At 43.9% G+C, this 15,192-nt stretch overlaps 1 protein-coding gene across 3 annotated transcripts in view; it reads right to left on the bottom strand.

The window, feature by feature from the left end:
* The window catches only part of cacna1hb (calcium channel, voltage-dependent, T type, alpha 1H subunit b), a 60,769-nt gene extending 47,566 nt beyond the window's left edge, over nt 1-13,203 (bottom strand). For all 3 annotated transcript variants that reach the window (XM_039613981.1, XM_039613983.1, XM_039613982.1), the window contains exons 1-2: nt 12,859-13,203; nt 9,833-10,101 (exon numbers count right to left, since the gene is read on the bottom strand). In XM_039613981.1, coding sequence (XP_039469915.1) covers nt 9,833-10,077 — 245 coding nt within the window. In that variant the 5' untranslated portion in view covers nt 10,078-10,101; nt 12,859-13,203. The remainder of the gene's footprint in view (nt 1-9,832; nt 10,102-12,858) is intronic.
* Between the last annotated feature and the right edge of the window lie 1,989 nt (nt 13,204-15,192).

Raw genomic sequence — 15,192 nt, 5'->3', positions numbered from 1 at the left:
ACCAAGGTAAAGTAATAGACAATTAAATGATACTAAAGTTCCTGTTTTTCACCTTCTTTTGTCTATTTCCACATTGATAATGTAGAAAAACTGAGACGGACTGTCGAAATTTGCACTTCTTCTCCTCATAATAAGATTTCTCAGGGATTAAGTGTGCAGTTAAATGCCTCTACATTGATATAAAAGAGAGAATTTACTGGTCTGGTCCAAACGAGTTTAAGGTCCCTGCTTTAGGGTGACTGATGGCAGTCTCAGCCAATCACAGGAGCATAGGAGATAAGTACATTACTGCCTGCTTGTCTCATTTAAAGCTGGCGTTGGCAATATGACAACACAATCCACGATAACGTTTCAGTTTATCATTCAAGCTGTGTAAGAGGGAACTACACTCCTGTGTCCTTTCTGGACTCTGCTTTCAGTCTTAATCTAGGCTGTGGTGGAAGACTTTCGGCAATCATTTATCTCTTCAGTCCAATTTCGGTGAGTAGTAAAAAGAGTATAAAATAATATATTAGAAGTAAGGTGCATGTAGGAAGAACAAGAGTGTGCTAGGAGTCTCACCTGGAGCCAAAAGTCAGCCTTGACTTTGTTTAAGTACATTAGAAACATACGTTGGGTGGGAGGGGCTTGCCACAAAGAAGGAAGTGCTCAAACAGCTTTTTGGCCTTTCAGCCTTTATTGGATAGAGACAGTGTAGATAGACAGGAAAGCAGTGAGAGAGAGAGAGGGGAAGAAATGCAGCAAAGGGCCGCGGGTCGGACTCAAACCCGGGCCTACTGCTCTCCGGCAATATGGCATATGGTCACCTGCTCACCCACTAAGTGTGAAACTGCATGCTTATGGACTAACAATGAGGACGTGCTGCGTTCCATTTCAAATCGGAAGTTGGAATTTCTGAGTTGCCAGTTGCAAATCTCAGCCCAAGTTGGACTTCCAACTTTAAAAGTCAGGGCAGCCACACTAACCCTGACTTCACAATCCAACATGGCAGCAGTGCGGTAGCAAAACTGTACAACTTTAACTGTACAGCCATTGTTGTGTCCTTGTCACTCGCTAAATTAACCGTACGCACGGTCGGGCTCTATCCATGAATGCACTGCAGCGTCATGTACAAGAATCGAGCACTGACGCATGAATGGCTCTACCGTTCCAAAACTCAAAATAAATCCTGTTTTTTTTTTCCTTTCTCCTCTGACTTCACAAGTGGACCACGCTCAACAGTGACATCTGACTTACGAGGCAAATAAAACACAAAATCGTAATTACAAAATGGACTTTCATTTAATATAAAAGGGGCTTTCATATTGCTTCCCTATTCCCCAAGCTGTCGCCACATGGATCCACGTTTGATTTAGCACAGGTTTTACACCGGATGCCCTTCCTGACACAACCCTCCCATTTATCCAGGACTGGAGCAGGCACCAGGAGCATGCACGCTTCTTACTCTTGGTGGCACAACTTGTGTCTCCTCCTGGAACCCAACCCATGATCTTTCACATATAAGATGGATGCGTTAACTGCTACAGGTGCCCCCACCACCACATCAGCTGGCAAAGTTTTACATCAGACTTGACAAAAGCCCAAATGGGACTTATTTCTCCAGCTAGAACTGAGCCTGCGTTCTTTGACCTGCCAACCAACGTTATTTACTACTACACCATCACAGGAACTGAAACCTATGAACACATGAAGACATCAAATAGACAGAAGACAGATGATTTTTGCAACCAAAGGAGTTACTACCCTACTGGCCATTAAAAAGACTACAGATTTTTAGCACGTCCACTTTAGCTTCACTGTTCAAACTCAGAAGCTACATTTTTTTAGCATCTATGGAAGCGCTGCAGAAGTGCAGCTACTTTCTCGATTTCTGCTCACTGCAGCTGTAACTGACTCCCATGTATCAAAAAAGCATTTGTCACGATATTGGTGAGCAGTAAACTTAAACCCAAGCTTTCAAACACCAAAGGAGGAGTTTCTGCTTCCTGAGTTTATGGAGTTGACCAAGTGTTGAAGTGTGATTGACGGAATTGCAGATGAGTGACAACGTAAACTAAAAACAACATACGGTGTGCTTGTAAATTGCTGGAACATCACAAGCTCCCTGAAGAGCTTCAGTGCCGCCAAACATCAAACTAAATCCGAAACCTCAGAAACTTTCCCTGAGTGTCACGCAGCATTCTTCCAAACACATTAGCTCATTGGTTTTTTTGATTCTGACAGCAGAGAGGCAAAATCTCCCATGTCCACTTTTGCAAAACGACTTTGCCATACGCTTACGAGGACACGTGGAATTCACCTCACCTGCATTAAATAATACTTCTCTTGCGATGTTTGCTTTGCACACAGCACTCCATGGTGGGCCCTAAGCTGAGTGTCACTGTCACATAATATGATAATTCACAACATTTTCATACTCATCAAACCATTCAGTGACCCCTCATGCCCTATATCCATTCCTCTGCATTCATTATCGTTCTGCACTCATTTATTCATGTTTTCCTTCCTCCTGTCTGTCACCCATGAATATCTGGCAATGGCAACGTCCATAGCAACAGCGAAGAAACTGTGACTCGTCAAAGTTAAAGGTCCAGCCACGTCTGTCTTGTAGCGCCCCAAACATTACCAGGCTGAACTTACAAAATACCCGTCTGAGGCTAAGACGAGCATGAAATATGTGCCTCGCAGCTTAAAAATCACATTTACAAGCGGGGAACTGAATGTACTAACCTAAAAAACAACTTAGTGGAAACTTGCGATAATAAGCTTAAAGGCGTCAACCTTCATTTACGAGCAACAACTTCTGACGAGGCATTTTGACACATTTAATATTCACAACTACAAGAGGCAGACAGCTACCACGACACAGTCAGTAAGACATGTGGAGTCAGTTTAAGAGCAAACTTGCTTATGGCGTGTGTTTGAGCATCTGCGCTGCTTGCTAGCTGTCAAACTGGAAGAAGGAGCATGAATCAGACGTGGGGAGAGGAAAAAAAACAGAGAGGGATTTCAAAGGGAGAATAGTCTGAAGTAGAAAGTTAAAAGAAAGATTGAATTTGAATTTGTACAAACACGGACGCACACTCTCTCTCACACACTCTCTCTCACACACACTCTCTCTCACACACACACACTTGCACACACTTTTGAGCACTAATGTGAAAACTGCTGAATGGATGACAGGACTGTATTCAAGAGCCAAGGACGCATACATAACAAAGCCTGGAGCATGCACATGGACCCGTACACACAGACACATGTGCACGCGCACACAGAGTCCCCTCTTCCCGGACACTTTGCTCTCGAGAGGGCGGAAAAATTAATGAGAGTACAATCCTTTATCACCCTTGAGACAGAGAGAGAGAGAGAGGGAACGAGAAAAAGAGGGAGAGAGATGGAGAGAGAGAGAGGGTAATCCAGTGTCCTCCCTTTGCTGTGGTTGCCATGGGAACCCCCATCTCACCGTAGGAACTGACTTCTGAGTTTCACAATCCGCTTGCATCCTGTCTGGACTGGATCACAACACAATTAATACGCACACACAAACTCTCTCTTTCTCACACACACACACACACACACACACACACACACACACACACACACACACACACACACACACACACGCAACAGAAAACAAGGTCTTCCTGCTGAAGCTTCCTTTACTCCCAAAAAGCTTAAGAGAGCCGTTTTAATGCTGTTTCATCTGTATAAGTTACAGCAGCTTAAATATCCCCCTGTGTGTCTGTGAAACACACACACACACGCCATAGTTAAACTATAGGAACCCGGCAGGGTCAAAAGTGTGAGCGATGGATGAGTAGGGAGTATTTTCACAGTTGGCACATCGTTCAGTATCAGCGATGAAACACGGAGGGAACGTCCTTTCCCCTGTTTCGCTCTCCCTCCAATGCTTTTCCTTTATCTCCTCTCACACTCAACCTTTCCCTTTATCATCTCTCATTTTCCTCTACAACCTTTTTTTGTGCCTCCTCTCTTTGGCCCAATTATTTTTCTCTTTCGCTTTGCTCCTCCTGCTCTCTGTGTCTCCCTCGTCCTTTATATAGTGCAGCATAATTTCCCATCTTCATTTCCTATCACTTCTTGCATATCTTTTTTTGCCTCTCCCATCCACTCCTGTGCACACGCACTCCCCGCTCCGTGTGTAGCGCCTCTGCTCGGCGCCCTCCCCCGTCTGCTTCTACCATCTCCACATATGACTGCCCTTGGGTAGAGTTCTCGTCTCTGACAGAAGCCCGAGTCTCAGCCAACAGATAAACCGCAAGTAAAAAAAAGTAATAATTAACATTGTGAAAAGGCTGAGCAAAGGCAGGAATAGTAGGAAATATGTATAAAATATATACAGTGAGGGGGTAAAAGGGGGCAAGAATGATGGATGATGAGGTTAGGAATATGCTTACATCAGGTGAACAAAGGGATGAGAGCAGCTAAGACCCTGACTGTTCAAGCTCTTAAGTAGTGCAAATGTGGTGTGGACCCCTTCTTTGTCTTCTCATCCTAATTGCCTCTTATCCTCTCATTTTCACACTCTTCCTCCCTCTTGTACAGCTGCAGAGCCAGACAAAGGTAAAGACCCCACAATAACACAGAGAAAACGCCAGCAATGAAACCACCCTCTTTGAGCAAGCACTTGGCGACTGTGGGAAGGAAAAACTCCTTTTTAACAGGAAGAAACCTCCAGAAAAACCAGGCTCAGGGAGGGATGGTTGGGGTGAGGGGAGGGAGACAAGACATGCTGTGGAAGAGAACCAGAGATTAAAAGTGAGAAAAAGTGAGAGAGAGTAACTAAGGGAAGATTCAGGATCACCTGATCGAGCCATATGTATAAAATTTATCACAAAAGGAAGTTTTAAGCCTAATCTTTAAAGCAGAGAGGGTGTCTGTTCCCCAAATCCAAACTGGGAGCTGGTTCCAAAGAAGAGCAGCTTGAAATCAGAAAACCATCATGGCAATAATTTTTGTTTTTTGTTGCAAATTGTCAAACGTAAAATAGTACAGCAGTATTTCAATAAGAAGAGATCATTAGACGGAATTGATTTATTGATATACAGGATTCAATTATACTTTTTGGCAATTAGACTCCAATAGATAAACACAACAGAATGAAATCCCAGAGCTCATAGGAATTAGGGCAGGAATCCCCGAGAGTCTAGATGGTGGATGGAGTGACTCGCTTGAGGCGGAAAATGCTAGGAGGTGAATTGCGTTGAATGGACAATGAAAGATTAGCGGCACGATTTAAAGATAGCAGTGTGGAGGCTGATTGGTTTAAAGAAACAATGATGTCGGCATTGAGTTTTGCAGTGTGGGAAAGTGGAAGTGATGCAATGGATAAGCTAGCAGCCAAGCACATGGGAACGCAGACAAATGAGTGAATACAGATGTTCCTTATTGAACTCCCGCATAAGCTTCATTAGTATTTGCTCTGACAGACATGACTGCCATGGAGAATACACCATGGCTGCTCATGTGTGGGACAGTTTTTTTATGAAGCTTTTCCTCTGAAAAGCTTCCTACTGCAGTGGTTTACACATGTACCTACCTGCCAAAGCAAACATGCAGAGCTGCCCGCTGTGGCAACCCCCTCGTGAAAAGCGGGCAGTCAAAAGTAGCTTCTACTTACGTAACCGTAAACTGATTGAATAAATCTGGGAAAGCTGCTCAAGTTGTTCTTTTAACTGTTGATAAAGGTCAGGAGATCGTTACTGTGGGAAAGGTGTAGGAAAACCAGCTCCAGAGAAAAGTTACTGTAGAAAAACAGGAGCTACTGGATGTGACTCGGGATCTATGAGCATGTGTGTAGCCCCCTATCGGGCCTTAACATGGCCACCCGCGGATACCCCTTTGCTCCACCTGTTCTCCCGTCCTTCTTCCCCTCTCCCCCACTCAAACACCCTCTGCTCACAGGTAATAAAGGTCAGGCAGACATTACAAATCAAATCAGATCACATCACCGTGATCTTTCTGGCATCATCTGCCACCCTTGGCTGAGATAAACATGCTAAGACCAGCATGCGGCAACATTTTCATGTGAAATGTTCATTAAGTTAAAAGCATCATCCACAGTTGGTCTTGGATTTACTGCCCGAGTCTCATGAGCCATGAAGTCCAGGTTTGATTCCAGCAGAAAACAGCACTGCCTGCCCATGCTCCCTTCCCTCCTGTCAGTCTACTTTAATGTTGAATGATGGCAAACGCACCCTTAAAGACCATCTGTTTGAGTCGCCATAAAATCTGACAGACATTCATGTTACTTCTAGGCTGAATGGGTATCACTGCTGTGCTCTTATCAAGGACTTAAACTGGTTTAAGATCATCTATCAGAATAAATACACTGTACTCAGCACAGGTCCATACTGCTCCTGTCATCTATACCCCCTCGTGTAAACTCTACATCTGAATGTAAAGTTACACTCAGCCACATTAAGTATGTAATACCTCTGTGTGTTAACTTGTGATCCTCTGTTTACACAGCTGATTGATCTTGGCTTGACATGTTTCCTCACTAAAGTCTTCACCAGCTCACACATCAGTTTGAAAGCTGCAGGAAATTACTATTTTGAAACACAGCCACAATTTTTGTCATTTTAGCTGTTTATGAAAATCCTCCATTTAGAATTAAATGATAAAAATGAGCTCCAAGTCTAAACTGACTTTTATTTTGAAAGGCTGAAAAAGAAGCACTGCCCCCACTGTCAAAGACTGACATATTTATACACAGTCCCCTGTTTTTAAGGACTCAAAAGTTATTCAAAAAATGAATTCAATCATGGATAAAATGATCATTTTTAATGCTTAGTAAAGAAATATTTCCAGGTAGTGACGTCTAGGGTCTAGAACCCATGAGCATCATTAAACAATGGGTTTACTCCTTTAGGATTTTTGGCTGGACCATTACTGCAGCTTCAGCTTTGTACACAGTGTACACTGACCACTTCGTTAGGTGCACTCTGGCAGTCTTTGGGCCCTTTAGTACGTACTGAGCACCACATGAGTATTGTTGCTGACCGTGTCCACCACTGCAGCAAGCCTGAGATGCTTTCATGTCAATATAAACCAGAATGTCTGAGAAGTGTTTCCAACACCTTGTTGAATCTGTGCCATGAAGAGTTAAGGCAGTTTTGTATGGAAAAGGGGGCCCAGCCTGGTACTAGCTGAGTATGCCTATTCCCAATGAGTGTGTATTTCTGGGGTATAGCTTCATTCTTCATCTAGTGTTAAATGATTTATAATTTGCAAATTACTTAAAATGGATGAATGAAACCAAAGGAAATGCACTGAATGGGACGACTCAAATATGAACTACTGCGTTTGCATGAGCAACCTGCTCACTAGTTTTCTCATGCTCTTTGCTGCTTGGCCTCACACTGTCACTTTGGAATCCATACACACAGACTTGATTAAACATAACCTAGTTAAGCTCAGAGTCTGTCATGTGCAATGTGTGTGTGGGTGTGTGTGTGTGTGTTCGAGCAACAGAGAGGGAGAGATAGAGCCTGAAAGAAGGTGGGCCAAGTTAGTCAAGTTGTCAAGTCCACTGGCTCCACCCCTTATGAGGATGACAGCTTGTAACCATGGAAACAGATGCTGGAATCATGTTAATTGGCTGAAATGATTCTGACAGTTCACCCTACTTTGAGTAGGTTCTCATGCTATCCATCGATGTCTCCCTATCACCTCCTTACAGACGCACACACACACACTTCAACCCAATTAAGAAGCTGTTTAAGAAGAGGAAAACAGGAGGGATAAACAGGGAGCATGGGATCAATGCCAAGCAGAAAGGGATGAAAAGAGCACAATAAGAGAAGGGAAGAAGGGAAGATACTTGCACAGGAGTGATGAAATCAGCTTTTCTCCTCTTTAAACAAAAGGAAATGCTCTGAATGTTTCATACACTGCTGAATAAGTTATGTCATTTGTGTGTGTGTGTGTGTGCGTGCGTGCTTACCCCCATGCGTCCACATATGCGTGTGCATGTTTCTGTCTGTGTCACATGTTACACTGAAAGAGTGGGATAACTGCCACATTGAAAGCTCAGCACTTGACAAAGTAGGCACCTTGCTCCACACATAAAATAACTCCCATCCCCTCCCATTGAAGCAGGAATAAAATCCAATAGAATTCACTGGAGCTTGGAAAGGCTGCAAGATAATGTTATGTAACGGGAAAAGCCAGTCTCCTTTTTGTTCCTAATAATTGGGGGGAGAGATGTACAGTATGTCGTAAACACGCTACAAAGGAGCATGCCTGCTTTCACAAAGAGGGAGGAAGTGGAAGGAAGGAGAAAGGAAATTAATTTGTAATATGTAGTTACTGAGTGAAAAAAAAAGAAGAAGCCAGAGAGGAAGGAGGGGTCACTTCAGGAAAAATGGGACTTTAGGCTCTTGGGGACTGCTCCCCGCCACTCCCCCCTCCCAGTGCGCTCACATTAATGTCCCTGACGAACAACGTCCACCCACATTACTTCTCCCGCAGATCATTCACAGTAACACACACACACACACACACACACACACACACACTGTAAGTGAAATGCAACGAAATACGTGTGGCATAAAACAAAGCGGGACATTTTCCAGCAGCTCGATGGACTCGCAGAAATACAGAGAAGCAGACAGAAACGCAAACTCGCATGAAAACAAATACAGCAAGCGGAAGTAAAAAGGCCGTCAGGGCAGAGCTACGCTGTTACTAAGCAACCAGGTGATTCCTCTAAAGAGCCTCACCATGGGAGATTCCCTCGTTTGTGTGAGGGCATTTACACACTTGTGTGTGCGTGTGTGTGCGTGCACGCTGGAAAGCCTGTGTGTGTGTGATGATGATGAATGTGTGGTTTTTAAGCATGCCCAGTAAGTTAGTAACAGCCCAGCAGGTAACAGAGCTTCATGGCATTTGTAGTTTTTTCTTCTTCTTCTTTTCTTCTTGGTGTACATTTTATTTATTCAGCAATTATGTATTTATATTTTATGGAGTACACAGAGTGCTGACAGTGGCAAATGCCCACAGACGTGTCCTGACAAGTGCATAACGACACACGGGCGCACGAAAAGTAGAACGCACACACACACACACACACACACTACACACACATATACACACGCTCACATACACACAGATAGGCAAGCACACAAGGAGTCATAAGCTGTGGAAAATATTCAATTTGGAGAGCCTCAACAAATCCCTGAGGTGTTGCTGACGTTTATGCATGCTTCAGAGTATTCATAGCTGCTCACACACACTACAGCACTGATAACCACACACCTATTCACACTCACACCTTCACAGCAGAGCTGGGTAGAGGTTGAGGCTCAGAGTGAGAGACAGGGAGGGGAATGGGAGGTGAGACGATGAAGACAAAAGCAGTGGAAGCTTTGGGAGGTGACGTGAGTCTTCACTATTTGTGACTCCTGCTGCTGTATAAATGGAGGCCAGTAACAATGCAACTGACAGGCGACTGTAACCCTGGAGATTCATTAGGGCTTGTCACTATGGAAACCTCAAATCAGGAAAAAATGTTGGCCATCTTTCCCTACAACTAATTTGTCCAAGGAAATACCTGCGTACACACACACACACATATGCGCAAACACACACACACACACACACATGTACGCACAATACTGACCTTCTCCCCCTGTCCCCTGTGTTTAAACATAAAGTAAACATCTAGAAGCCTGTATAATGGCTCTGAGGAAGCACAGAGCTGAAACACAAACAGACAATCTCTGTGTCATATTATAAACACAACCTGCTTGCACACAGGCGCGTGCGCTCGCGGCGCTTCAGGTGCACCGGCTGCAGCGAAGGATATGGGTGGCAGACAGCTCGAAGGCACCAGGACCGCGGTGGGCTGGTTTGGGTCAGAGCCAAAAGAACCACTGGTGCTAGAGCAGGGTAGGGCAGCTCTTCCTTCTCCTCCTCGTCCTCCCCTTTCCGTTCCCTTTCATCTCCCTCAACTGACACGCGCACCTTCTCCCCCTCCTCCTCCTCGTCCTCCTCCTCCTGCGTCGGTCCTCTGTGCTGCTCACGCAGGTCTGGCTCCTGGATGCCCGTCATGGCCGTGCTGTGAACAGCCCGAACCTGAAACAGGGCGCAGGGGCACGGGCAAACTGTTCAGGACCCGGGAACACACCCTGCGACAAATTCCTGCAAAAATCCAGGAATCCTATACAGCAACGTAGGCACAGGCATGCTGGGATTTTTGCATTAATGAGTGCAAAGATTTCTCAGAATACAGACTATTAATTTCAAAGCATTCACTTAACAGTGTGTTTTTTTATTACAAAGCATTTTTGGGGAGGTTATTTTGTGTTGTGGATGTGGTTTGTTTGTGTGGGGAAGAACAGCGTTACGGTTTGGTTAGCAATGGGCACATTGACTGAATCTACTGTAGAGATTAATCACATCCTCCCAGCCTACATCTGCTGGATGGCTGAGAAAATACTCGATATGCTCAATATAGCAGCATTCCTATGCTATAAGGTACAAAAAGTAGTGAAAATACATTAAAGCTAACACCTTGTTATTGTTTTGTTTTTTTTAAAAGAAGCTTAATTTAAGGTTTGTGGTTAAGGACATGCAGCAGATTTATTGTAAGGGCAAAAATACATTTAACAGTATTTTATGGTAAAGCTTGTATTCCATACAGGAAAGTTTGTTTTTACACAGAAATCTGTTCATTCATGCAGATTACAATAGCTGCGAAATAACAAGTTGATTCTGGGAAATCTAGCACCATAAAATTGCTTTAAATTGAAAGTGGAAAGAATTACAGTGTCGGGATGGATGTGTGTGTACAGCGTGTTTGTTTCTGCTGTTTTGCCTTGCAGCTCCCAAAACAAACGGAAATCGTGTGGACTGTCACGCCTGCCACCCTGTCCATGAGCTGAGCAAGAAAGCAGGGAAAAAAAATCTTTCTCTGTTTCTCAGTGAAACAACACACCTTCACCAGAAGAATCGCAGCCAGCAATCCTGTGCAGGAAACATAAATCTACACAAATCTAAACAGAGTGAACTAATAGACATGAGCAGAGGTGCAAACAGGGTCAGCGTCGACAACAGGAAGCACTTAGACCTCTTCATAATAATCCTACAGCTGTACCATTCGGTGATGACAACAGGCCATTACTACTGATGCTTTTAATCCAGACTGGCTTTAAACAATCTGGGCATGCCGAGATGAAGTAGCTTAGACGGCTATTTCTTATTGTCATAAAGTGTGGTACAGAGTACTGATGCTGTCGGTGCTTTCGTTTCTTTTTGTCATTTACAATAAATTTTCAACTTATGATGATTACCGTTAATTAACTCCATGAGTTATATTTCCTTGAGCTATAATTTGGGATACAATCTGATGAAATGCAGGGACTTGGTCGAGCTACAGCTGCCTGCGTGCTGCCTTAAATTTGTCAGCGCGCTGGAATATCGTGTCAGAAATGCCAGACTGAATGATGATCTCAGTTTAAATACGATGGTTTTGGCTTGAAACATATGTATTTATTTTGTAAAATTTCATGATATTTTTCAGCTTTACCGGCCACCACGCTGGGCAGCATTGGCAGGCGAAGATGGGAGCTGGAGCATGTGATACAGTACACATTGTCATGACTACACAGCAAACGCTGCCCACTGGTCCACAGCGAGCTCGTTCTATTGCTTATTGATCCCCAGAGATTCTGGCAAATCCATTTTAACAGTCCCTAAGTTGGGGCCGGAGCAGAGTTACTTGGACAGTGTGAAGAAGAATCAGAACAACAGAAGTCTGAGCCAACCGTGAGTCCGTGCAGGAATATATATTGTGCCTACAGTGTGGCAGGACAACGGGAGAGATGGCTTGCAAGTTCAAAGCTTGGAGAGCAGTGAATCTGTGTGTGCGCTTCTGATGAAAATAATGAGATTGAATCTGTCACTGTCATTATTTCCTGTGTATTCATTATGGGCACATAGCCTAGACAGTTTAAGGAGTCCGGGCACTTTATGGCATTTTGTTGTGACTCACTAGCTGTTGGGCGGACATCAATTAACCTCTGAAAAAAAGAACGAAAGAAATAGAAAGCAATTCTCCTGCACAGTTGAAAACCTGCTGATTAGTGCTTTCAAAACATTTTAAAAACTCATTATGAGCCTCCCTTGCTGACAGCCAAAGCCATGTGTGAATCCTTGCGAATCTCAATCAGTGACTAGAACCAAATATATTCACAGCTCTTTAAGACCTCTGAAACCCATTAACTCGGTTTTATACACAGCCTTTACGGCGGACTCATTACGTCTGCGTAAATTGAAAAGAAAAAAAAATCTTTACCAGGAGTGTGTATCGTGCTTGACGAGAGCACGACAAACAGCTGATCTCTGTACATCTCTAAATATAACATTTCTTTTCATTCAATGCAGGAATTTAAATCCTCGTGAAGGCCACCACGACATTAACGATGCCACAGCGTTTCCCAGCATTGCTGTGACAGCAAACAAGCAGCAGTCTAATTAATCCGATAATAAACTGCAGAATCTAATAAAAACAAATATTTCCGTTACAGAATGATGCAACAAATTACAAAGGCCTGAGCACGATAAGGTCACTAACTCGGTTTATAGAGCCACACACACTTTATGACTGCTCCTCACCACATTATTCACAATATTTTATTCTTTACCTTTTTTTTCTTTGCAAAAGACAACCCGCCATTGACAAAGAGCGACATCACAATATCTGGACATTTTTCCTTTCTTTTGTGCCACGGGCTTTCGCCCAGCGCAGAGCCCGGGACAACGCAGCGAAGGGGGAAAAAAGTACAATATAGCAGCAAAAAGCGAAAAAAAAACTTTGCCCGCTGTTCTTACCGGGGAGCAGCGTCCATCCACCAGCGTCACTCACTCCGGGTCCGCCGTGCGCCCGCAGCTCCAGGAGCCCCGGTGCTCCATCTGAGAGCAGCCCCGTTGGTCCTCTGCCTCCTCCCCCCCTGCCGATATCCAAACTAACTCAGTCCTCCAGTGGGGAGGATGGGGGGGGAAAGGAAGGTGAGAAAACGGCGGAGGTGTGTGACGCGCAAGTTTTAATAAATGGAGAAAGTAAAGTTAAAAAGGAACCAGCTGTCCCCCCTGTGCGCCTGCGTCCCCTCAGCCTGTGGACGCGCTGTGCCGTGTCAGGTACTGGAGTTGAGGCGCACCGGGGAGAGGGAGAGCTGCGTTAAGCCAGACGCAGAGAGCCAGACCGGACGCGCACGGATTTTACCTTCAAAATAAGACGATCCGGTCCCGGAAGTTATGCATCAAATCTTCTGAAAACTCAAATAACGCGTAAAAAAGGCGAACTGTAAGTTTTGATAGGAATCCGTGCTGGATACAGATCTCCATCTTTAGAGGATTTAGCTCGTTTAAGGCTAGCTTTTCCTCAGTCTGCATAGTATAGTTTTCCATAAAGAAAAAGAAATGACAGAGTTGATAAATTACCAGTCATCCCAGTTAAACCTGCCTTTAATAAACCCATTAAAAGCACTTTGTTCACTTGACAAGCAGCTCTTCACTGCCACTCAGCTACACTTTCATTAAGGTCAACACATTGATAAACAGTGCTTACGATTTATAACAAACTATTTGTGAGGTAATTTATTTTATTTTTTCCTTTGATTTTTTGTTATTTTTGTTTTTTATTGTAAACCTAAACCACCTTTTACATTTATCCTCATAAATCCTCATACATTTATCCATGAAACCTACCACGATGACCGCTTTAATGACGTGAGGCACAATTTTATTTTGAAAGTTTTGATTGGAGCAGCTCGTTCTTCATGTTGGAGAGCTTGATAGTGACAGCGCGAGTCATAGCATGTGACTTGTCCTCTCGATCTTCTCCGCCTGGCGGTACACAGTAGGTTTTTCCCCAATACTCTTCCTCCTGCCTCTGCCTGGCGGCGACCCCGGACAGTGTGTGTTTGTGTGTGTCTGAGTGAGTGCGTGGGCGGGGTGTGCTGTCATGTATGAGATGATGCTCCACAGTCACACTCTGCAGGGGTGTCGACTCACTAAAACCAGAGAGTTCCGACACAATACCTTTAAATCAGCTTACAGGCGATGCTGTGTCAGGTTTCGGAGGACCACAGATTACTAAACACTCACACCACAGGCCGCTCCATGATATTTCCATGATCGTGGGCCATCTTGAGCATTTACATTAATAAAATGCAGTTACGCCAGAATGTCATAATTCACCTGTTTAAGTCCCTCATTAACACCTAAAACACATAATTATGCAGAATAAGCGCTTTGTTTAAGCCACGTGTTACACACAGTTATCAGTATTGGTATGTTGTAGATGGTTTCGGGGTAACCACTCTGACTATAAATGACATAACTCTGGATGAAGGATGAAGTAAAGCAAAGCCCCAGAAATATAGTTACTGGCCACTTTAATAGGTACATGTTAATATTGGCTCGTACCCTTTTTCCCTTCAGAAACAGCCTTACTTCTTTATGGCACAGATTCAGCACGGTGCTGGAAACATTCCTCAAATGTTTTGGTTTATATTGACATGACAGTATCACACAGTTCTTGTAGATTGTTCCACATCCATGATATGAATCTCTCATATTACCACATGCCAAATGTGCTCTGATGGACCGTTTTAGTGGACTGAGATGTGGTGACTCTGGATTTGAGTCCAGTGAAATCATTGCCATGTTCAAGAAGCGTTTTGAGATGATCTGGGTTTTGTGACGTGTATCATCCATCTGGAGGAAACCAGGAGAAGATGGGTACGCTATCGTGATAAAGGGGCGCACACAGTCAGCAACAACACCCAGGTAGGGTGTAATGTTTAAGCAATGCTCAGTTGGTACTAAGGGGCTCAAAGTGTGGCACGAAAGCGGCCTGATCCGTTGATATAAGATGGATCCATCATTTTGGGATGTTTATAGCAAATTCTGACCTTGCCATCCAAATGTTGCAGCAGAAATATAGATTCATCAGACCAGATAATGTTTTTCCAGTCATCTATTGTCCAATTTTGGACTTGAAACTATTAATTGAGACTATAAATGCATCAGTAAAGTGTTTTCAGAAGTCATCAATAACCAGAGCTAAAGCCTTGTTTTGTCACTGACTTCTGTCAGACCTCTTTTTCTAACCATTTGGCCATTAGAAAAACAAGAGGGATAATAAAGGCAGTTGCGTTCTGG

Source organism: Oreochromis aureus, linkage group 6, assembly GCF_013358895.1.
Source record: "Oreochromis aureus strain Israel breed Guangdong linkage group 6, ZZ_aureus, whole genome shotgun sequence".
In the NCBI taxonomy this organism is placed as follows: domain Eukaryota; kingdom Metazoa; phylum Chordata; class Actinopteri; order Cichliformes; family Cichlidae; genus Oreochromis; species Oreochromis aureus.
This window is presented reverse-complemented; position numbering and strand designations above follow the sequence as displayed.